This window comes from Drosophila busckii, chromosome 2L (genome assembly GCF_011750605.1).
Source record: "Drosophila busckii strain San Diego stock center, stock number 13000-0081.31 chromosome 2L, ASM1175060v1, whole genome shotgun sequence".
In the NCBI taxonomy this organism is placed as follows: Eukaryota; Metazoa; Arthropoda; class Insecta; order Diptera; family Drosophilidae; genus Drosophila; species Drosophila busckii.
In genome coordinates, this window is record NC_046604.1 from 3,235,325 (window position 1) to 3,260,354 (window position 25,030).

General features: G+C 38.7%; 1 protein-coding gene across 1 annotated transcript; it reads left to right on the forward strand.

Moving 5' to 3' along the window:
* The first annotated feature begins 316 nt into the window (after positions 1-316).
* LOC108604272 lies at positions 317-24,262 on the forward strand. Its single transcript, XM_033293976.1, is given in 16 exon segments — positions 317-446; positions 7,181-8,204; positions 8,206-8,305; positions 8,308-8,570; positions 8,572-9,076; positions 9,079-9,248; positions 13,030-13,178; positions 16,439-16,608; positions 17,126-17,398; positions 17,496-17,592; positions 18,089-18,216; positions 18,599-18,741; positions 19,755-19,802; positions 22,337-22,448; positions 22,656-22,837; positions 23,613-24,262. Coding segments are annotated over 15 exon segments (3,453 nt in total). The 5' UTR covers positions 317-446; positions 7,181-7,505; the 3' UTR covers positions 24,027-24,262.
* Positions 24,263-25,030: the final 768 nt, after the last annotated feature.

The following is a 25,030-nucleotide window of genomic DNA, read 5'->3' on the forward strand; positions in this document are numbered from 1 at the left end:
TATGACAGCTTGACCTCCCAGCCCCACACGCGTCACCCCCTTAAATTGCTGGCTCACCTTGCTTTTCGACAACAGCTGTTGCCGCCATCAGCTGTTTAGCGCTTGTTTTGGGAAATTGTTGGCAAATTATTGTTCCCACTACAAAATACCCAAAACACTTTAAACGGAAGCTGTGCGCAACGCTCATGCGTCGCTCTCTCGCGCTCTCTGTGAGCGTCTCGTGTTTTTATAGCAACTGCCAAAGCTTTTATCTGGCTTGCCAAGCATTTGGCAGCATCCTTTGCATGCCGACGCTTCAGTAGCGGAGCAACTTTCAAGTGTTACGGTTGAGCCTAAAGTTGAGGCACGCATACGTCATCGAGTTCTCGCATTGTTCAGTTCAAAACCACGCGATATATTTATCCACACCGCAACGTTTACATTATTGCGCTTGCCGCGAACCTAATGTAAGTCCCCAGTGCTTGATGTCTTCTTGTCTCTGTCTGTGTGTGTGTGTGTGTGTGCTTAAATATATTTTCTAATTGGCAGCGCAAAGCGAACTTAAGCAGCTGCATTAATTTGATTAGCGCTCTGGGGATTTAATAAAGTGCAAGCGAGCTAAACTAAACTAAATTAAATTAACGCTGCTTACAAAATTATTGTAAATTTTTATTTATTTAAATGTGCCTTGCATATAAAAGTTTTTATTTGCACACGCAGCTGAATTTACAAATAAGTGTTGCTCGCAATTTTCTTATCATATAACAAAAGTTATATTTTATATTTATTTCTACATGCAAATTAAACCTTGCAAAAACTGTTCTATTTATTTTATGAAAATGCATATATTTGTAGCATTGCATACAAGTAACGCTAAGTGTAGAATATAATATCACAATTTGCTATTCAAAGTTTGCTTAATTATTAGAATAAATAAATTTAATTGTCTGCCTGCTTGTAATTTGAAAAAAAGCAATTTAACATTGTTTTATTTTAATCTAACAATTTTAATTTGATTTACATTGCAATAAAAGTTGCTTCAAAACTGCCCGCAGAAATTCTATTAAGAATGAGATGGAAGTTTCTCTCTCCCTTTCACTTGTGTATTGTAAGGCATAAAAACTGCGACTTCTTATCTACTATATACCATGCATATAAAAAAAGTCAACTTATTTACTGGGCAAACCTACTTAGGGGATTCATGAAAAGCAAACAGAAACCGCTGTAAAATTAAAAAAGTGCAAACACAACTAGAAACAGCGAGGAAAACCGAAAATAAAAATATAATCCAAGTGTGTGAGCACCAAGGACAGTCAAGGCTGAACAAAAGTGCCCCAAACAAATAACTTGAAATTAAATCGACAGTCGATGCGAGAAAAAAAACAAAAACAACAACGACAGTGACAACAAGTACAAGTACAAGATAGTTGGGTGGCCAGACAATGACAGAGACAAAGAGAGAGAGAGAGAGAGAGAGAGAAAGAAAGAGAGCGCACACAGTACGTGCTTTTCCTTTTTAAAACTACATCAAATTACATTTACTAGCAGAAGCCACGGCCAGGCAGTTGACACCCAACCTAGGGTACCCTACCCTACCCTACTCTTATACTATGGGTACCCCAGCCACTGTCACCCCCTTTTTTAACGTGCTGTGCCATTCAATGCCACAGATCGCTGGTTTCAAGTGCCGCTTGAAGCTCTTCGATTCCAGCTGAATGTGGGAAAAACTTCTGTTTGGAGCAGCAGTTAGAGTGGGGGTGGGTCTGGTAGCTGTGCATGTTGTTGGCTTGGTTTATGTTGTGTCGGTGGCGCGGCAGGCACCTTAAGCGTTTCGCTTTACATAGCGAAAACTAGAAGATTGTAGAGATTAAGCCCCAGCCCCAAACGAAAGCAACCCGCTCTCCGTCTATCTCGCTCTATCTGCATATCTTTCGTCTATCTCTATTGCCTAGGCCAAAGCCAGCCACCCACACGATAGCTCTTACCTATGCCAAGCTGCTGTGATTTGTATGCGTTGCCAACATTGGCGTTGCTGCCATCAACATGCCTTGGCTAATGTTGGCTTTGGGGCTCCATACTCAGCCTCTCTCGCTCTCTCACTCGGCTTGAGCTTCAGCCAGCGGCCATACGTTTTACACTAGGAAACGTGGGCACTCTTCTTCATCAGCAAGCAGCTCGCATCTCGCACCCTCTAACCCACTTTGGGGCGCTCTTTCTGTGTTTTCGGCGTGTTTGTGGCATAAAAATAAAGATAAATGCGAGTTCTTTACAAAGCCCGCCCACTTTATGCTGCACCCTGCCGCCGCACTGTGGTCCACACTTTGCTATTTTAGTGGTGAATGTGGTAGGCAAATGAGGCGAGAATAATAATAGCGTTAATATTGCGTTATCGATAACAGTTTTGAATGTTGCACGCAAAAAATTAAATTTTAAATAAATAAAATATTATATATGAATATTTCTTTTGAATTAAGTATCAAGATTTTAGTAACAAAGTTAGACATTTTTTCAGCAGCAAAATTCTAACTTTTCATTATGAACAGCAGCTTAAGATACCAAATACCAAAGTCAGCAATATTCAGCCGAAAATAAAATGAAATATGTAAAAGTAAAATGAACATTTCTTATTTCTGTTTTTTAGTCGTCGAAATAAAATCGTTTCTATAATTAAAATTCAATAACATTTTTTTTGCATTCAGACCCAGTCAACTTCTTTTACTCTTAACAACGTTAACATTACATTATCGATGACAGCTGATTAAAGCAAAAGTAATAAATTTTCAATTGGCATCGAGCCAAATAGCAAAACCATCTTACATTCATTTAGTTTTGGCCTCAGTTTAATTAATGCTTAGCTCATTAATTTCCCTCAATGTACTTAACCCACTGTGCAATACACCTTGTCGACTCAAATGGGAAACTCTGCAAAGAGACCAAAGCTAAAGCCAACGACAACTTGCGGCTGCGAAATTTAGTAGATTGGGTACCACCCTAACCCAGAAAGTGAATAGAAGAGCGACGACACCGTTAGACTCGTCGCCAGTTTAGTGCTTCTAGTGGCTGCCACTTTGCCCCACACTCCACCTCGAGCTCGAGCTCGAGCTCAGCTCAGCTTCTTTTAACAAACTGATGAGCGTTGTGGTTGCGAGTTTGAAATTTCTAAGCAACTTTTTCTTATTTCTTTTTTTTGTTCTGCTTGCTTGTGTTTAACCAAAAAATGCGACCCGCACAGTGGCATTTCGAAATAAAAACAAAATATAATAAAATAGCAGAAGCTTTGCATATAGAGGAAAACGTTTTGGCTGACGCTGTTTGTTACTCATGTTGCTGCTGCTGTTCTTGGTGTTGTTGTTGTTGCTGCTTTGGCAGCTTATCTGCAGCAACCCATCGCTAGTCGCCTCTATTTGCGATTCTCATGCCAAACTTTGCATGCACGTGTATGTGTAAGGGTGTGTGTGAGTAGATATTAGCGCTTGTTTATGGCCTCTCTCTGTGTGTGTGTGTGTGTGTGTGTAAGTGTAAGTGTGTGTGAGTGCCACGCTTCGTCGCATTTTAAATTAAGCTTCGTTTTTATTTCTATTTACTTTTTGCTTTTTTACTGCAACTGTTTGCTCACAAATAATAATAAAAAAGCAAAACAAAGCACACACAACAAAAAACTGCAAACTTTTCTTCGTTTTTTACACAGACTCAGTCCCTACTTGGCGCCAGCCTCTGCCCCTGCCCCTGCCCCTCCCATCCACTTGCAATGCGACGCGTTTTTATTTGTTTTTCATTTTCACTTTTATTATTTCTACATCTCCCTACAATATTTTTGTTTATAAAAAGCGGCAAACGTATTTGTTGCTGCTTTTATGACTGTTACTCTTAGAAAGCGCCACCTACCGCCCAACCCGGCAAAGGCAAAAATGTTTGATTTATCTTTTATTTGCCATTGAACGTGTTTATTTATGTGCTTTCCGCTCTTTCGCGCTACTTCTACTTCCACTTTACGCTTTGGCATGTGCTCTACCCCGACCTTGCTCAGCATTTCACACTCTCTCTTCCTCTCTCTCTCTCTCTCTCTCTGTGCATTTGCTGCTCGATTTTCATATGTTTGCTATTGTAAGCTTTTGCTAAATTGGAATTTTTAAGTGTTTGCTATGTTTCATTTGGGAATTAGACTTGTGAATAAGATTTATGCCAAAACAGTATTTTGGCCAATAGCAAAGGTAGCACTGCTAACAATGCACAGGATATGCTCAGGAATTGCCCACGGAAATGTGAAAATTTGTGTTTACCAAAACTGCAGAAATGGCAAAGCAAATGAAAATTGTTTGCTTAAAGATTTCACAGAATTGAAAACATAAATATTACATTTGAATCAAGGCAAAGCAATGAATAAGCTGGAAGCAGAATTTAATGTTAGTGATTTAACTAAATTTTTCTATAATTTCAAAAAATTGCAAAGAGCGTCGAAATAATTTTTTTTTATCAATGATTAATGCCGCTTTATATTTCTTTTCAAAGCGAGCACTTCAATGATAAATAAATAAATTATTTAATCCCAATATTTCAAAGAGCAAGCACTTAAAGAAAATTTCAATTTGATACACAAAGCTTGCATTAAATCTCAATTAATTCAATATAATTTCACTGTTATTCAATAACAAAGCACAACATTATAAAACAACAGACCCCTAAGCCATATGTTTGTTGCCACTAAACTCATTCAAGCTGCTTTTAAGCTACGCAGAGCAAAAGCCAACGAGTCGTCAAAAAGCCACACAGACAAAAATATGAGATTTTCGCCAAAAGAAAAATGAAATTTGTATGCCAGCTTTCTTATTTTCTTGTTGCCCTTGGTCAGCCGCTAAGTCGTCGAGAGCTTTTCAATTTTAAACAGCGTACCAGTTATTGGAGCTTAAGGAGCTGCTGCTTGGCCTTCGACTTTAAAGCGAGTTCCCAGTATTCAGCTCTACGCTAAGCGGATTCCATTTGTTTTTGCTTGAGTTGACCCAAAAGGCGCTTAAGTTGTTTGTCTTCCAAAATTTTCTTATGCTATTAGCTTCACTGGTTTTTTTTTCAATATGCTTCCCCATTTACTTTTGCTCTTATCTCTTTGAATGCACATTAAAAAGTCTTGCTGTTGCCTTTTGGGGGGCAGCATATGTTGCAAGCATTTGTGTGGCAAGCGCTTTTAATTTATATCATTAGTGTAATTGAGGGGGTGATGGCCGCATCAACTGCATCAAACCAAAATGGCCGCATTTCAAAATGACTTTGTTTATTATTTTGGAAACTGCGCTGAACTTTATTGCAAGCGACAATAAAAATAAAATTATAGCCCATGGGAATGCCAGCTGCCAATTTGGGTCACTAAAATTTGTTGCAAATAAACTCATTGTTAGTTTGTGAACTCTGTTTTATATATTTATTTTAAATTATACTGCGTTTTTTTCAATAAATACAAATATGTTGCATATTTATCTGCGCATCGTGCTCATTTGGGAAAACAATTTTGAGTCTATTTAAAATAGTAAATAGAATTAAATAAATTTATGAAAATGACGTATCGAACTTGCTAAATAATAAAACTTCAAAAACAACTTCATTTCTATTATAATAAAAGTAATATACCAAAATTGAAGAAATACAAATGTAAGCTGTGTGGCTTATTTCAATTATGGAATTGAACTTTAAATCAATTTAATGTTTGAGCACCAACTTCATTAATTAGTTTAATTAAATATTTCTACTTCAAAAAAAGTTACTAAAACCATCCGCTTTGCAATTGATATCGTCAAAACTGTGACTAGCATTATACTTGGGCAACGAATATCAAAGTTCTAAAATAAACTCGATTTACTTATGTTATATAGACAGCTACGTATTAAGTTTGCTGTTTCTTGCTTTTACAATTGCTGAAATCTTAACGCTCATACAGACAGCTATGCTCAATTCTCGTTTGACTTACTTATGCGACTGTTTAAATATTTTTATATATCGGGCAGCAACTTTCAAACAGGATGCAAAACAATGTTAGTAGTACTTAAATAGCTTTCATTTCTTTTTATGATAGTTGTTGCTATAAAAGCAACATGCATCAGCCGTATCCTTCATCCTTTCAGTTAGTTCTTTTTAATCTTTTGTACGAAATCGCAGTTCAAGTGAAATTTATGTAGCAAACACTAGACTGATGGGCCATAGATAGAAAGTTGCCAAATGAATTGAAGAGTTTCGTTTTTGTGGGGCAAGGCAGTAAATTAACTGGGAATTAAGTGGCGTTTGTAGTTGCCTTGCGTTGATTTGCCTTGAATAGAGAGAGAGCGAGAGAGAGCAGGAGAGAAGGAGAGACAAACTGGATTATGTTGGCGCAGATAAATCTGGCTCACTCTACTATACCGCACATAAAGCATGGGGCAAGGCAAGGCAAACTGACACAAGCAGCAGCGTGCGTTTTCATGTCATTGCGGGGCCACGCCCACTTGAGTGAAATTCATGAAGCGAACATCAAGCTTGTTCTGGCCTGACAAACTACACATTGTGCCATAGATAAGAACAAGCCAGGGCAATGAATGAGTGAATGAATGAATGCATGTTGAAATGAATGCTTTAGTTTTTGTGTGTGTCGCTTCTTCTACACTCTGTGTGCATATCCTGCTGTGCAATGGGCTGAAAGGACTTGTTGGCTGGCTGACTGGCAGGCAAGCAGGCGTAGTAGCCGCAAAATCAATCCAAAAGATTTGTTCTCATTGAGCACTAATTGCCATTGTGTGAGGATTACACAGAGGCAATTATTTCATTGTTATGGCAAATTTATTGCATGTTAATATTTTCTGGGAATATACATTCATAAATTTGCGTTGAACTATTTTTTGTGCTGTATAGATTAAGAAATAAATTATCAAATTATAGTTTAACGAATATTCAAATTAAATAAAAAGTCTGATAAAAAGTCTCCCAATGTCGAATTTATTACAAATGCTTCGTATTTTTATTTATCGATAAATATTTATCTTAACAGCTGTTAGCTTAAATGCTTTAAGTATTTTCAAACACTAATCGATGCTTGTTACAACGTATTTATATTTATCGATGAATATTTATTTTAACAGCTGTTAACTTAACAGTGAATAACTTTGGCTTGCATTTGGCAAACAAATTGCTTGCAAACAAATAAAAATGCATATTACTAAAAATCTGTTTATTTTCGTTATAGCAAACGCCATGAGCCAACAGCAACAACAATTGCCACTGCAACAGTTTTAAGCCACAGCAATAACAACTGATTTATATACGCTATATATTTAGCTAAAGCTAAGCCAAAATGCTAACGAAAATGTGGAAATATCTGCATTTTGACATTTGTAATCGTGCCCGCAGTTTGGGCAGCAGCAACCAGCACTAGCAGCAGCAACGCGGCAGCAGCAGCAATTACAACGGCAGCTACAACAACAACAACTTTGAACATAACAAATGACTTGCAAAGCAGCAGCAACAGCCACGCCCATAGCACAGTGGCTACCGCCCAAGCCACAAGCGAAATGAAACGCAGCGAAATGACAACCAAAACTTTAACGGAAATGCAGCAAACAACACCAGCAACAACCACAGCAGCAGCAGCAGTGACGTCAGCAACTGAGCAAGCAATTGTGGATAACAGCAGCAGCAGCAGCAGCAGCACTACCACATCGACGGCCACGCCTACCACAACAGCCACAACCAGCACGACTACAACTACAACAAAAAGAATAACAACAAGCGCTGCTGCCGGAAATGAAGCTGACAAGCAAATCAGCAATCGTGTGGCAGCAACTGCAATGCCAGCAACAACAACAACAACCACCACCACCAGCACCACAACGGAAGCAGCTCTGGCAGACGAATTAATGACAAGCAATGTGCCGCCGTTGGCTTCACTGGGCAGCGTCTTTGATCGACTCTATCGCATAAGCGTGAACGAGCAAGTGCAGCAACAGCCGCTCGAGCTGGAGGAAGAGGAGTCCACTGTGCCTGCTCCGCTGCAAATACAAATGCAGGCAGCTGCCTCCTATCAAGTGGCTGAGACACTGGCCGATCTCAATGAAGAGGAGCGCGCACGCTACGGTCCAATGCTGTCGCAACAGCCGACGGCGAGCAAGCTGAACATTGTCGATCTCTATCCAATGAAGCCCGCTGACTTTCAGCCCATCATCAAGGTGGACAATGAGGAGTTGCTGCGGCAACGCACGATCTTTACGCAGCCCAGAAAATGCTGCTGAGTACAAGCAAAATCTGATGCCCAAACGAAGTGGAGTTGCAGCTGCGACCGCTGGCAGCAGCAACAAGCGCAATAATTTTAGCAACTGTTGCTTAGCAAGTTGCTGGCCGAACAGGATGATTTGATAACCGAAATCGAACGCAAGTTTAGATTGCCAGAGAGCACAACGACAACAGCCAAGCCCACAACAGCAGCAGCAGCAGCAGCAGCAACACGTTTGGCTGCTGGCAACACTTTTCTCGATCGTCGTGTAAAAAAGAGCTTCGAGTTTCCGTTGCAACATCGCGCCAGTGACGTCATGGCCTTGCCGCATATTGACTTTGCCAACACCAAGTTCAACACGGACGCTGGGCGAGGAGAGCAAGACGGCGCAGGCTCAAGCTGCCAGTCATCCGGAGTTCTCCACCACCAAGTTCTACAACAGCAAGGAGCTCTACAACGAAATGTTGCTGCACAGCAAGCGCAAGCTAATGAAGCCCACAGCAGCAGCAACTGCCACAACAGCAACCACAACAACAGCAACTACAACAACAACAACAGCAGCAGCAGCAGCAGCAACAACAACAAATGCAGCCACAACCGCAAGTGTAGTCGCCAGTGAAGCCACAACGTCTGCACGCGTGACTTTAACGCCAGCAGCAACAACTTTTGACAGCAACACAGCAGCAATTACAACAACAACAGCAAGTGTCACAGAGTCGCCGCCCAGGAAGCAACAGCAACAGCTTAAGCGCGCTAAATTATTGCTCAAGGCTCTAAAGCCGCCAGCGGCAGCAGAGAAACTCGAAGTGGTGGCCACCAAAGTTAAAATAACAAGCCGCTGCCGCTGCCGCCAGTCAGCTCCACTCCGAGTCCGCTACAAGCAATTAATCTGGCTAAATCAAGCTTAAAGCCAATTGCACGTCCACGCATCTTAAGCCCACTGCAGGAGAAAATCAATTCACTCGACTGCGACATTGTTGCAGTGCCCCAGGACGCGCACTTGTGGCGCGGCAATGAGACACACGAACTGCTGCTGCCTCTTGTGGTAAGTTCAATCAATAAGACGCAACGCTTACAGCTCAGCTGCAAACAAATGTAAGCGCTTTAAGTTCAGACAGCTTACACACGCTGCGTATGCGCATTATTTTGGGCTAAGCATGTTAGCCGCCGCAATTAGTTTTTGTGCAAAATGCGGCTTTACATAATGTGCCTAATGAGCGCTAATTAGAATAAATAGTAGACAAGCTTAGTTTTTGGTTTTGCGCACACACGAGTGGGGCCCAAACCACGTTGAAGGCCTTCGAAAAGACTCGAGTAATTAAGGCATTAATGGGATTACAAATGGGTTTGCTAAATGGCACACGGTGGGTTAATATTTGAGTAACTAGTCAGTCACTATAATTTAATAAACAATTTAGCAAAAGTATACAAAATACGCTATAAAAAGCGAATGACATGGTAGCTGTGGAATTATGACCTTTTATATATATCTGAACACATTTAAGTATATACAGACTTATAAGTATATTTGTATATATATAAGAGAAAGACATTTTTGGAGCGCATACAATTATTCAATACTCCAGCTAATTAAAGTGGCAATACTCAAGTAAATGCTAAACCATGCTAAACAGACTTATATATATTTGTTCAATTTTCAAAAAAATCAAGGTTGATAGAAGCAGTCACACTCTCTCTCACTTTCTCTTATCTTTGCTTACAGCTATTTGCTCATTGTAGATTTTGCCTTATTATTTCAACAGTAACAATCCCATCTTAATTTGAATTTATGTAAGATATGTAATAGTATGCAAAACACTATTGAATGAAATCAAAATTGGATCATTGTTGAGAAACTTGTTATCAATTTAATATAGTTAATACAAAATTAAGAATAATACGTCTTAGTTTCTGTTAGAAATTCAATTAATCAAAAGCAGCTTAATCAAAACTTGTTGCCTAGTGGATTTTGGATAAATATTAAAATAAATTTGATTGAAAATGAATTCTGAATCAAAAGCTTTAGCCAAACAATATGTTTTACAAATTGTAAGAAACCTTTGTACAAATTTTTCTTTTCCTTAGTGTTACTTTAATTAGAAAAATGTTACCGCTGCACAGCCTAAAATAATGTAATATTATTAAATTAGTGCGTTATGTTTATTATTTGCCAAAGGTTAGGTCAACCGTTAGAGCAAATGTTTTAACAAAGAAAATAGAATCGTGGGTCAAATTTATGTAAAGGCTCCAACCTTTTGAGCTACGTCTGTTTTCTTTAATTGTTTCGGATTTGGTAATGTGTTTGTCCGGCGGCAACAACAGCAACAAAGAAAAAAAAATAATGACCCTGAATGCGAAGACTCATAAAAGTCAGCATTGAATATTATGCAAGGCACACATTACGGCTTTATTTTTAATGTATTTTGTTAAGGTTCGCACAATGCCCAGGCACGTTTTAATTAAATGAATAGCAGCGTCGCTTTAACCTACATTTGTTGATCAAAGGTAAACAAAAAATCAATGCTATGCTTTATTTTATTTTATACTTTATACTTTACCTTTTGTTTTCATTAACAAGCGCAGAGCAGAGCAAGGCGAAGACGTCCAATTAAATGACAGTCCGTACAGTTGCTGTTAATTAAACAGCATTAAATGCAAAGAGCGATGCCAAAGCGAATGGAATTCAAGACAAAAGCCCTAGCGGAAAGTTAGCAAAGTACGAGTCCCAAGACAACAGCTGGGTCCCAGTTCCAAGTCCCAGGCTTCAAAAATGAATTTAAATATTTGCCTCGGGACACTGGAAATGGCTGTGATTTGTTTAGGCAAATGGTTTGATTTACGTCCAAATAAGCAGCAGCAGCAGCACATGTAAAGGCAAAAGGATATAGGACAACAGGCTCGACAAGCGGACGTCAAGCCGGCCACAGCTGTGTGCGAGTAGTTTCTGTGATTTAACATCAAATGCGATTTAATAAAATAAATGAAAACTATAGTTTTCTACTTATGCATTTGCCTCTTGGCCCTTTTTTCTCTGTCGCAGTCGCTGTCTCTGCTTTGCATATGGCCGCAGACCGGACAAGGCTTTGGCATTTCCGCTCAACTTGTTAGCACACACACATACATACACACACTCGTGTGTGTGGAAATGGCTAAATAAAATGTCAATCAATAATAGGCTAGTTGGGCTGACTGCACGACTCTTAGCAAAGGATTAAATATTTCGGGTTCATTTGACATTTGACAAACTGAAATGTTTGCTTTCCTTTTTTGCCAATTTATGCTGTATAGTATTGATTGATTGACTAACGGACGCACTGACTGATTGTTGCTGTTATTGTAGTCTAACAAGTGTTAGCCCTCAATTAGCAAAGTAAACACTTGAAAGTTGAAACTAAATTGAGCCTGTGAGACTTTAAGTGTGAAAGTAATTTGGAATTAAGAAGGCTTAGCAAATTGATTCGTTGTAAAAGTATAGACAGCTGTAATAAGTATGAAAAAAATATAGTTATACTGATGCATAATATGTATAATCAAACATTTTTTCTATTATATTTTCATACGCCACGTTGGCTCACTTCTTGTATATAAAACAGCTTGGACTTAAATTATTTCAACTAATAAACATTTAAAGAGTTTAGCAAGCGATATTTGCTAGGCACTTAATTTACATTTAATGTTAACTGTTTGCAATACAATTTGAATATTTTTGTTCATCATCATTATTTGCTCGTCATTTATGCATAAAAGTGCGCATATTAAATATGCCCTTTATGCTTGGCATAGCTAAAATGCATGTCGCAAATAAAAACAACATAAATTACATGCCTGACTTTTATATATGGTTACAGTTTTTTTGTTTGTTTTTTTTTAGTGTTATTCGTTTGAAATGGGAGGGCGCACTCAAATTTGCAAAATTCCATGGTAATTTGTGTGACATTTTATCCACACATGCGAGTCTTAGCATGCTCCATGAGCAGTAAAAACAAAAACACACAATGTTGAATTTTATGCAAGCCATTAAAATGGCATAAATTCAAACACAGACACAGACACAAATCCACAGAAAAAACTAAACCGCTGCAAATTGAGCCAAAATATGTTAAAATTTGCTGACCGTCAAGCTGAAGTTTTGGGCCGCACACAAAATGCCGTTTTTATTGTAATATGTGTATGTGTGTGTGTGTGTGTGTGTGTGTGGCTTAACCCAAATTAATAAAAAACAGAAGAAAAAAAATTGTTTGCAGGCATGGCATATGGGCAATGTTATAAACTTATCTAATATCCTGTGCTTTGGCTGGATTTGTAGCTGACAATCAAAATGAACCTTTTTTGTCTAACAGTTTATTAGGCTTGCAGCCTGAGCTAGTATGTAAATTGTGGCTTAGGACTGCTTAGCCCGAGGGCGCGAGTTAGCACCCAGCTCACCAAAGCCCTAATCCTGAGCGCTGCGCATTAGCTGACGACATGAAACTGAAATTAGAAAAGTTGCTTAATAATTCAGTTTACCATTTTTCAGTTTCAGTTTCAGTTGCTTGTTTTTTATTTTTCTATTTATACACAGCTTCTTTGCTTTCCGCTTTCCATTTTTTTTTCTCTTCGCTTTTGTGGTGGGCAAACCGCAAAGCATGTTGAGGACTGACCGACAAACCTTTTAGTCCTTTTCGACTGTTAACTTTTAGGAGCCCCAAAAAACATTTGCGGATGTCACTTCAAGCCCTGCAACAACAACAACCAAAAATATTTAAATAATGTCCAACAAGCTGCCACACACTTGCTCTACTTTTCACTCACCCTCTCTCTCTCTCTCTCTTTCACACTTTTTGCAGACTACGAAGCATTGTACGCCGGGTGAGCGATGTACGCCCAATGTGCTAACCTGGGAGGGCACGGCAGAAATTCAATCTGGCGATATTTTAATTGTCGAAATCAACGATGCCATGCTGAACATTGCACATGAACAAAACAACACCAACAGGTAATATTTTTTACAATGCCTTCTCTATAGTTATCAATTAAAAAATTGTAAGCTTAACAACGAAAAAAAGTGAAAGCCAACACTTTGTTTTTGACAATCGATGCGAGTGATTGTCTCTGTGCCAATAACAAGCGACGAGAATTTATAAAATTATTCTCATCTGTTAGCTGTCGACTTCGAAAAATAAAAACGAATTTTGGTTAATAAAATTGCCGTTTTTACAAGTAAAAAGTAAAAGCATAACCATGAAATGATTGCCAGCTTAGCTTACTTTTTCATTAGAATATTGTTTTAAACATTGGTTGCTCACACTCAACTGCGATATGCGCTTTATTCTAGATCATAGATCATAGAGTATTTCTTAAGCTGATAATTATCATATATTCGTTTTATATTAATTCAAATATATGCTGCAATATTTGTGGGCTTGCTTTTTAATAATTAAATATGTCAGTGATATTTAGTTAGCATCGATTATAGCTTTGATACTACTACTACTAGCTGCTTTACGCTTATTAAATACCAACCAAGCCACAAAATATGTTTGGCTATGCTTGAAAACATCAACAATATTATGACAAAGCTGCTAATTCTATACAGAAGTATCTATTGCACTCGTTGACAGCTGCAGACACCTAAAGCAAAGCAGCAAAATATTGCAAGTCAGCAATCTAAGCACATTACAGTAAAAACTAAAGCTGAAGCAATGCGATGGGATAGAATGTGATGTGTGTACAGTATATCAAAGTAACTGACTCAGCCGCGAGGTAAACTGTCATTATGTATCATCAGCAGCAGCAGTCAGACACAGCTAGTAGCAGCAGCAACGTCAGCATCATTGGCAACATCATCTTTTATATCCTGCACAGCCCCAGAGCAGCGCTCCCTAGTGTACAACCAAACAGAGAGCAGCAGTTTGCCAAGGGGTGGGGGGCAGCTCCACACATACAAATAAGTGTGTGTTGACTATAGTTTTTTCTTCTTATGTATGTGTGTGTGTGTGTATTTTGATTTTATTTTCATTTAATGTGCTTTAATGCTCACTGAGACGTGTTTGTTCTACAGCTTATTATATAATAACATCCATTAGGGGATTTTATTGATTTTCCTTCAGCACGTTTTGCGCGACTACGCGCTACCTGTGACCCTTAACCCCGCGGCACAGCTCACCTCACCTCAGGCAACTACAGGTCGCAATTTTCATGTGCCCCAGACATGTTTTGCTGCGCCATTATCATGCCCGTCTTCTCTTTTTTTTTGCAGTTTATTAAATTGTTTTTTAGCCTCTTGCTCTCCCTTTTCTTTTATTGCTGTTTTCCTATTTTGCTGTTTACTTTATAGCGTTGGCACAAAAAAAAGAAAATAGCAAAAACTCTTTACAAACTGCGCATATAAATGGGAGCCTTGCGCCTTTTCTAGTTCGGGCCCCTGTCTGGCCATTAGTCATTTTGCTGGGCTGGCTTCCAGCTCCAGCTCCAGGCTCAGCTGCAGCTGCTGTGCTTGACCCATTGCTGGTTGTTAAAAGGCCGTGGCAATTATCACGTTTCTCTGTCAGTTTTTGTTAGCAAAACACACTATAGGCTCAACTCTGCTATCTGTGCGAATTAACATTACGCCAAGTTATCAGCTGAAAAATTAAAATTCATTTGACGTTGCCTCATCAGGCAAAAAATGTTCCTTGGCACGCCCAAAAGGCAAAAGTTCAAATTAGCTGCTATTGTGCTTTGAGCCCAATTGGCCCAAGGGCCAACACCACAGCCACCCACACAAGCACAAAGAGTGTGGAGTGTGAAAGTATCTTTTACTTTCACCGCCAACAAAGCCGCAAACAGTTCGAGACAACATGCAATGGAAAAAAATGAAATAAAACGTAGCATACAATTGTGCGTGAGCAAAGTAAAGTTGCCAACTATGAAAATGAGATGTCAAAAAAGTTTTTATTATCGATTTAATATGTATGTGTGTGTCAATGTATGTATGTAGTAGTAGCACATGAGCAAACATTTCACAAAATGCACAGCTTCACATAATAATGTGAGGTGAAAGCAACTGGCTAACAAATATTTATATGAGTGTGTTAGTAGATTGCGATGCGCAGGAAGTGAAAAAGTTTTGAGGTTACCCTCTTGCTGGCAAATACAGGCACGTTCACTTAGAATTAACATCCCAGCATTCAGTTAGAGTAAACGAACGAGCTACACGTATCCCTCAGTTCTATTTTTATTCAGAATTACATTATCAGGACTGCCACAGAATTCAGCAGTGTAATAGAATTCCGTTGAAATCATTTCGGCGCAATAATATTCCACGGATTTGGCTGTGGCACACAGGCATCAAATCGAAGTAAATATCAAGTTACGTTTACTTTAATAAACTATTTTTACACTGAATTACAATATCAGGAAAATCACTATTGAAATATAATTCCGTTAAAATCATTTGCGCGAAAGAAATTTGTATGGAATATGTACAATTTGTACATATGTAGCTTAGATATTATCAAAGTCTTTAATATTTAGTTCTTCTTAACTGTTTGCACTTTCACTTTCTAGGGTATTCGCACATTTATCAAGCCCACTTACTGCAGTTTTAAAAATTTCCGAGTTTATATTTTGCGTGCTAGATGGTTATTTGTAACTTTTGTGCGCTTGTGTGAGTGTGTGAATGTGGCCAGAGAGAAGTTCCTGGGCATTGGGTGTCAGCAAGGAGCAAAAAAGTTTTACATTCTGCTGGTGTCCTTACTTTGCCTTTGCTGGAAGCAACAAACGGAAGCCAAAAGCAAACTCGACTGCGTCTACCATAGAATGTTGGGTATTGACAAAAATGTTTTCCATAACACAACAAAGCAGCGAATCAATTTGCACATAAAAGGCCAATTAAAGCCTGAATAAATTACAACATGAGCTATTTTCGGAAAAAGGCAGCTCGCCTTTAAAGCCACAACCCCATGAGCCATTAGCAAATCTCACGTTGCTCATAGTAGCAGAAGTAGAAGTAGCGCAGCTAATTTCATTTCCGTTTTGCGCTATGTAATTTCCGCCTACAAAACAGCCAGAGCAATGCTTATAAATAAATTCTAATTAATTAAGTACACGAAGGCAGTCAACAGCGAACGATGAACGTCGACACTGCGCTGTGCAGAGACGAGTTATGCACGACTGCTTACATCATATTACAGCACATCTAACGCCAACTAAGAACAAACATTTATTAACTTTCCCTCACTCCTGCGTTTCTGCGCTTTACATTCTGTGTTGCAGCCAAAGCGCCGCTCATGCCGCTCAGGTGTACCAGGTAACACGTCCAGGCCATGACCACTGCGATGTCACAGAGGGCGTGTTGTTGGATATTACACCACTGGTGGTCGATGGAAGGAAGCTGGTAACGCTGTACGATAAGGACCTCACCGAGGGCATTAACATGCTAATTGGTAAGTAGATGAGACCACAGAGCGATTTATGTAAAGCCAGTATGACACTACAAAAAAAAAAGTAAACTCCTTTGTAGCGCTTCGTTAAGTTTAACATAACAAGCTTAACATAGCCAGCCTAACATATCTATTTTGAGCTAAAGCTAAGCTTAACATATCGATTCGATATATTTACACTTCAGTAATAGTTGAAGCGTAACATAACCATTTTGAGCTAGTCTTAATTACAGCGTAACATAACCATTCTGAGCTGATCCTCAACTTAATCTATCGATACATCGATATATTTAAACAGCTGATCCACTATGTTGTAAAGCGCAGCTAATTTGCAAAGTATTTTTTACTTTGGTTAATTAGAATAATTAGTGCAACTGTAAGTAACATATCAACTTTCAATGCTGTCTGCTTTAAGCTTCGACTCTTTACACTCCCATCATTTCTCTCTTTCTATTTATACACATTGCTTGAAGCTTCCGTACTTTAATTAATTTCAAAACATTTTTTCCACCTCTTTTAGTCGTGTCCGAGCTGTGGGGTGCGCAATGTGTGCGCCTAAAGGTAACCACAAAAACCGACAATTGTGGCGAGGGCGCCGACTGCTCCGGCAAGGGTGTGTGCTACTCGGATGCTGCCATGGAGGAGTATGAATGCCAGTGCTGCAGCGGTTTTGCGGGTGCCTATTGCGAGGAGATCGATGCCTGCAATCCCAGTCCCTGCACAAACAACGGCATCTGTGTGGACCTCTCGCAGGGCCACGAGGGCAACTCGTACCAGTGCCTCTGTCCATATGGTAATGTCGTTAGCGCTGGCGGCTGTTTGCCTCATTAGCAGCCTCGTGTTGCTGGGCTAATCTTATTAATATGCACTTTCATGTTATCCTTTGGCAGGTTATGCGGGCAAAAATTGCCAATACGAGTCAGATCCTTGTAATCCAGCCGACTGCATGAACGGTGGCAGCTGCGTGGGCAACTCTACACATTTTCGGTGAGTGGAAAGGCAAACGAACCAACCAAATGAAGTAAAGTCTACATCCAAAAATGCACTTGCCAACATGTTGCTCGACTAAGGACAACATGCTTATAAGCGAAATGTTGCTAGCAAATCAAATTGAAAATTAATTGAGTGTAGTTTAATAGGAAAATATTTATTTGTAATTATTTCCGTGTTGTGTTTATTTTCAATTTTCAAAATTAAACTCTAGCAATAATAATTATCATTGCACTCGCACTCATTAAAGTGCAAACAACTTTTCACACAGACAGACACAGACATCGCATGAATATGTATGTTTTCATCTATTATTTAATTAGCTCGCATTGTTGGCATTGCTTAAGCGCCTCTCAACTGTCTGGGAGTTTGCCCTGCTGTCTGCCTGTCTGTCAGTCCCGTTTGTCCCATCTGTCTGTTTGCTCATAAATGCTGACTTATGTGTGTGCGTGTGCTTATTATTTAATATAACATGACAACATTCGCATTGCAGCTGTGATTGTACGCCCGGCTTCACAGGACCTCTCTGCCAGCACAGTCTGAACGAGTGTGAGTCATCGCCATGTCTGCACGGCATTTGCGTGGATCAGGAGGATGGTTTTCGCTGCTTCTGCCAGCCAGGTGAGTAAACAACATTTTGGGGACTAAGATTAAAGCCAAATTTAGTCAGGCGTATTAAGCAGGCAATCAGCTGTTGTTAATCATTTCGACGCCATTGCACTTGCCAAAGCTTAATCGACATCGACAACGACAACAGCTAGCCTTGGCTGAAAAATTAGCATTGAAGCTCATAAATTATTTCATTGGCACAAACACAATTTGCATAAATCGCAATCAATATAAAAAGAAATGAAAAATAATAAAAACCCAAGTGCCAAACGTCGCAGCGCGAGATTCCTGGCAAATTTCCATTTCATTTATTTTCCCCACACATTTACATTACGACCCCAATGGCGCTGCAGCTCTTTAACCCTTACATACATATATATATACAAACTTGCAGGTTTCGCCGGCGAACTGTGCAACTTTGAGTATAATGAATGCGAATCGAATCCGTGTCAGAACAGCGGCGAGTGCATCGATCATATTGGCAGCTACGAGTGTCGTTGCACGAAGGGCTACACGGGCAACCGTTGCCAAATAAAGGTAAGTGCCAAACAGCAGAAAAAACAAGCACACCAATCAAAGTAAAAAATCAAAGTGAGCGCACATCAATTTGCTACGAATTTTGTATACACTAGTCAGCAAGCCAGCAATATGGAAAGTTCAGAAAATGATTTTATAGCAAATAGTGTAATTATTGTCAGAGAAAAAATATTTAAGTTCATGTAATTTGAATTAAAATCGTTTTTTGAAGTGAATAATTACTCTAAGAATTTTGCAATAGAATATTAAGTTGCGTATACGTAATACGCTATTATCGATTAACATTCGTTCTATTTATATTGAAATACAATGAATACATGCTCGAAATTAATTTTCATATTCTGAGCGTACATTTGTATAAAATGTTTGAAGCCTCTTATAGAAATATGGAATATTACGTATACGTAATACATGCATAAACATTTATTCTAGTTATATTGAAATACAACAAGCACATGCCTTAAATTAAATTTGAAACATTCTTATAAAAACATTCTCCCAAGACGAATATTTCTTAATATGTTTGATACCTTTTAGATAAATTCTTAATTGCCTACATTACGTATACGCACTTATAAACAAACATTCGTGCTAGTTTTCTAGTGAGCACATGCTCTAAATAAATTTTGCTACTCTCCATAGACTTTCTCAATTTGCTAGTACTACATTCTCATAAAATCCCAAGCGGATTCTTCTGCATACCTTTCATATAGCGAAGTTTGCGATTTGCAGGGCGGCCAAATGAAATCGTTGCATATTGATTGAATTTATCCGAGCCCTGCCCCCACATATCAGACACATACATATGTATGTCTCACTTACAAAATGTATCAATAAGCCTGATGATATGTTTTGTGTGTAGTGGGCGCCATAGAATTTTCGAATATGTAATGAAAGTTTATAGCTGATGCAATAGTGCTTTGATTTCTGTTTCACTGTCTGAGCTTCTGGCTTTTTCTCTTTAATTCTTCTTATCTCCTCTATTTTTTTTTTTTTTTTTTTTTTGTTTTTAGGTTGATTTCTGCGTCCAACAAGCCGTTAGCTCCCGAAGGAACATCACTGTGATTGACATCTGAAATGATTTAGCTGCGAATGCCACGAGGCCGCAACGAGGCACCTGGAATTGTAAAATCAAATGCCCACGAACGGTAAGTTATGATTTAATGCAGTCAACTCCTCTCGACGCGCCGTGCTGAGCCCGTCGCCGTACCCGCTACACCAGCTTCCTATTGAGGCGACTTCCTTCTAACTGAGGCCACAACGTGCCAGCTGCTGTTGCATAACAAAAAGCCCCAAAATACCCACAAATTGCTGGCTTCGCTTAGACAGAGGCAGGAGAGACACTCACATGCATACAGATTGTATATTTTATGGTTCATTTTGGCGTGTCCAATGCACAGCATTTGTAATTGTAAACAATTTCAATTGCTCTCTGTCTGTTTGTCTCTGTGTGTGTGTGTGTGTGTGTGTGTGTGTGGTGTGTGGCATTCAATATTAGAAATATATGTTCTTTGTACACCTTTTAGATTTATGGGTTTATATTGTTGCCTGTGGCTTTACAAAAGCAGATGGCGTCGCAAAAGCTAATTAAGTTTAATATTTTAATAGCATGCTTCGTGCTCTTGGACCAACTGTTTAGCAGGGATCTTCTGCATCAGAAGTGTTTATAATTGGGCATTGAATGGAATATTTAATTGTTTTAAATCGTATTAAATTGATGTAGAGATGCTTTAACTTTTAGAAGCTTTGTGTATTGTCTATAATATTAGTTTTTAATATAGAATTTATTAAGATGTATCTATTAAAAAATCTGAAAGGCATAGTAAGCGGCAAATATAAAGTAGCCATTAAGTTTGGACTTTCACGAGCAATTGTATTTGAAAAAGTTAAGTAAAATATTTATTATTTGAAAAGTAACTTAATTGTTTATTTGTACTTAATATAATTAATTCTACGGATTGTTAACTATTTTTTTTTTTTTTTTTTTTTTTTTTTTTTTTTTTTCTTTTTTTTTTTTTATTTTATTTTTTTTTTTTTTTTTATTCTTTTTTGTTTTATATTTTTTTTTTTTTATTTTTTATCTATTTTTATTTTAGTTTTTTTTATTATTATTTTTTTTGTTTGTTGTTTGTTTTTTTTTTTTTGTATTATTTTTATTTCTTTTTTTTCAGAGCCTTTCTTTAGCTTTGAGTTTGCGCTCGTGAATAAATATGTGCCGAATATCTTTGATATCTATAGATTTATGTTAGATATTTGTCTTTAGATTGTTATAAGCGAAGACTTCTATAACTCGAGAGACTCCAAGCTTTTAGTCTATAAAATGAAATATAGAATATTCCCCAATCTTTGCTGTAGCTCAGCTCATTGATGTTACTGCATTTTAAATTTCCAACTCTTTAAAACCTTTTCTTACTCAAACTCATTTCTAGCAACTTGATTTTTGTTGCTATTATATTTTGACTTTAAGCCTCTTTTGCCTGCATTTTCACTCAACGCTGGCCACTAATTAACTTAGTTTGCAGCACGAAAGTTGGTTTGACAAGCGTGTGGACTATAATAAGTCTGCTCCTGTGCCTACAGACAGACAGACACAGGGCCATTATGATGAAGAAACTCACTTCAGGAAAACTTAATAAACGCTCAATGACTTGATAATTTGCGCTGGCAAAATAAAACTTAACAAAATGTACATAAATTAAGCGTCAAGACGCCATAATTAAAGCTTTGCACGTTGATGGACATGCCGCCTAACCGCGAACAACGCCGGCGCTAGCTGTCAGCGCCAGGACATGGTGAGCGCGGGACGAGCCCGAAGAGCAGTCCGCCTGTCTTTTGAGGCTCAGCAGTTGCCAGCTACAGGCCACGCTTTAGACATAGAGAGAAAGAGTAGAGAGCGAGAGTGAGCAACAATGGCAAATGCCAGCGGAGGGGACAATGCGGTTAAGGAACTGATGGGAGGGAAGTGTTGCGGTTACTGCTGTCTGCTACTGGGTTTTCGGCACAGAGCCTCGCCTGGGCTACAGCTGATGGCGCTGCTCTTGATGAGCTGCCTGGGCTGCCAGGCGCCAGCAAATTAATTACATTTTGCTATGGCGCACCATTATGCGCGCGTTAATATTTAACATGCCAGACGCACACCAAGTCCCAAAGTAATTGTTAGTTACTACTAACACACACACACACACACATACATGAGCACATAATTATACACTGCACAAAATTTAAGCTAGGAGCTCATTCATATTGCAGGAAAGTGAAGTTGCTAGTTAGTTTATTTACTTAAACATGAATTCACTATTGATTATTAAGATTAGAATTAGTTTATAATAAAAATGCAACATTGACTATTAAGATTATAAAGAATTAATTAAAATATTTATTTCTTTTATTTATAAAATTAAATGTGCTTTAAAAATAAGTACAAAGTTATATAAAAATAAATTTACATATTATATTATATATATATATATGACATATAAATGCTTGCCCATTTATTTTCGCTCAGTGTATGCAAGTGTACGTGAGCGATAACCATAAGCATAGCCAATGCGATTACATTTTATATTGTTGTTTTTGTGTTCTCTCCTCTTTGCAGTACTTTCAGCAGTGCAGCGTGAATCCTTGCACCCATGGCGGCACTTGCTGGTCCAGCGGCGATAGCTTCTACTGTGCCTGTCGTCCCGGCTACACGGGCACAATGTGCGAAGGTAAGTCAAGCTCCCGATCTCGCTCCCATCCCACCCTCGCTCTAAGCCAGCGCAGCGCAGTGCTGCGCTCATTAACTCAGGCTAACCCAAAAAATATTTGCGACACTAAAGGACACGTTTACGTTTGCTCCTTGCGGCAGTCGCAGTCCCTAAAGCAAGTTACCATTTACATTCATTTAATGTGTGTGTGCGCTCTCTCGCTTGCAGATGAGTTTGTGGTGGAGACTGTTGTCAGCTCGAGTGAATTTATTGTCGACGATGCGAACGCTAGAAATTTTAATGACAAAACTTTTGGTTCATCGGTTGTGCTTAAGAGTCCCATTGAATTGCATAATGCATATTTTGCGGCTGGCGTACTGGCGGCCGCCATTTTCATCGTTGCCATTGTGGTAAGTTTTCACACACACACACATAGTCAAATACATAAAGTGAAAGGAAGCGAGGAGAAAGAGAGAGATGTACAAGCACTGACCAGCAGGGAAATTGTTCTTTGCGGTTACGTTAAGGACGCAACACGGCTGCGGCATTGCATATTCATTTCCATGTCCTGAGTTACGAGGTTACATTACAGCGGCAGCCAACTACACATACAACTGTGGGCTGCGGCATCCTTAACCAGCATTCAATCGAGCGTAGCCCCAACTTAAAGCTTTAACCATATGCAAATTTATGCACAACATTGCTCTTCCGCTCTCTATATATATGCCTGACGGCAAGGCTGCCCTTAAGTGCTTACAATTGCAGCAAAATTGTACAAAAAAAAAAAAAAAGAAAATGAGATTTTTGCAGAATAGTTGAGTAACTGTTGCCATTTTGCCTGCTGATTCAATTTGCCTTCATAGGCAATAAATTTGCTAGACCAAAAGCACAAGCAACCCTGCTGCTGTTAAATTTGAATCTTGGGCGATAGCTTTATTATCGTTTTGATGCTAATCGAATTTTCAAGCAGCAACAGCAACATATTGCTGCTGTTAACTTAAAATTTAAATTTGAATCTAGTGCGATAACTTTTTTATCGTTTTGATTTTAATCGCATTTTAAAGCAGCAACATAAAAACTACAACTTTAAGCATTAATTAGCATGTATTTTAAAGAAACATGAAATGTGTTACTTCCTTGACTAACCTAATTCTGTGTTTTTGCTTTATGACTCGTGCCAATCAGGTCACCATCTGCCACTGCAAGGTCAATCAGACGTATCGCAAATTCTCAACGCGTTCCAGTTCGTTTATACCCATCTTGGGTTTCAGTCGACGGCCCAAGATGCAGGGCAAACTCAATAAACATTGGCTAAGTGGCAAAGGTCTCAATGCGCCAGCTGCTGCTGCTGCTGCTGGCGCCGCTGGAGCCGGCGGCGCACAGCGTGACACCAACAACTGCAATCCGCAGTCGCAGTCAACACGACACTTGCCCCCCAATGCACACAGCAGCGGCAGCGGCGGCAGTGCACAGGGCACACTGGGGGGACAGCTGCATGAGCGGCCGTTTCAACGACACTTGGCCATGAATCTGGAGAACGACATGTACTATACGGTGGACTTTAGTGAGAACTCACAGCACTCGCCGCTAATACAGTGAGACGCAGCTGTGGGACTCGAGGCGGGCGTTGTGCTTAAACCAGAGGCTGCTGCTATCGCCAAGGCAAAGGATATTGGTTGGTTAGTAAAGTTTACGCGTACACCAGAGTTGGTGAGCGACTCCACATAGGGAGTGTGTAATTATTTTCTCAGCGCTAGTCGTGCAATATTACAAATATTGTTAGTGTTAGCAAAAAACAAAGAAAACAAAACAAAAGCATCAACAATATGGATAATAATAATTAAAATACTTTTAAATTTAACTAAATTTAACATAACTTAAATTATTATGACACTAAATACGTGTGACTAACATGGCATAACTAATAAGCTTAAATCTCTTGTTTAAACATGCGTTTAATCACATATTAAATGTGTGTGTAACTAAGATTGCAATTAAACCAAAATATTGGTTTACAATACACACAAAAGCGCGCATACACACACACACAGACATAGTGACGTCAGAGTAAATTGAAAAGGCTTAAGTTTGTTTTAGATTTAATTTTAGTGTAAGCTGCAATGTATTTATTTGTATGTACATAAGAATAATTGTTTATTAACTTGTTATTCATTTTCAAATATTTACGCGTCAGTTTTTAGCAATTAGAGCTATTCGTTCAATTTGATTAGTTTGTATTATGTTACAAGTTAAAAATAAATTATTAAAAAACAATAAATGTGCGACAGCAAATTCAAGCATAATAATGCTCTAGTTTATAAATTATTGATACACAAAGTTTCTTATATAGGTTTTGTTTAAGCAGCTGCGAGTTGTGTTTTTAGCGCATAAATTGTTTTAATTAATTTTTGTGTGAGGCGCAATAGGATAGAATATGCGTGAAAAATGCCATAAATTAAATTGTCAGAGATTACTGTTGCGTTGCACACAAACACGCACACACAGACACGCACTCATAATCTGTTATTGAACATTAATTAGCATAAATTAAAACTGGCCACAAAAGTTAAATGGTTTTTTGTTTACGTGTGTGTGGCTCCCAA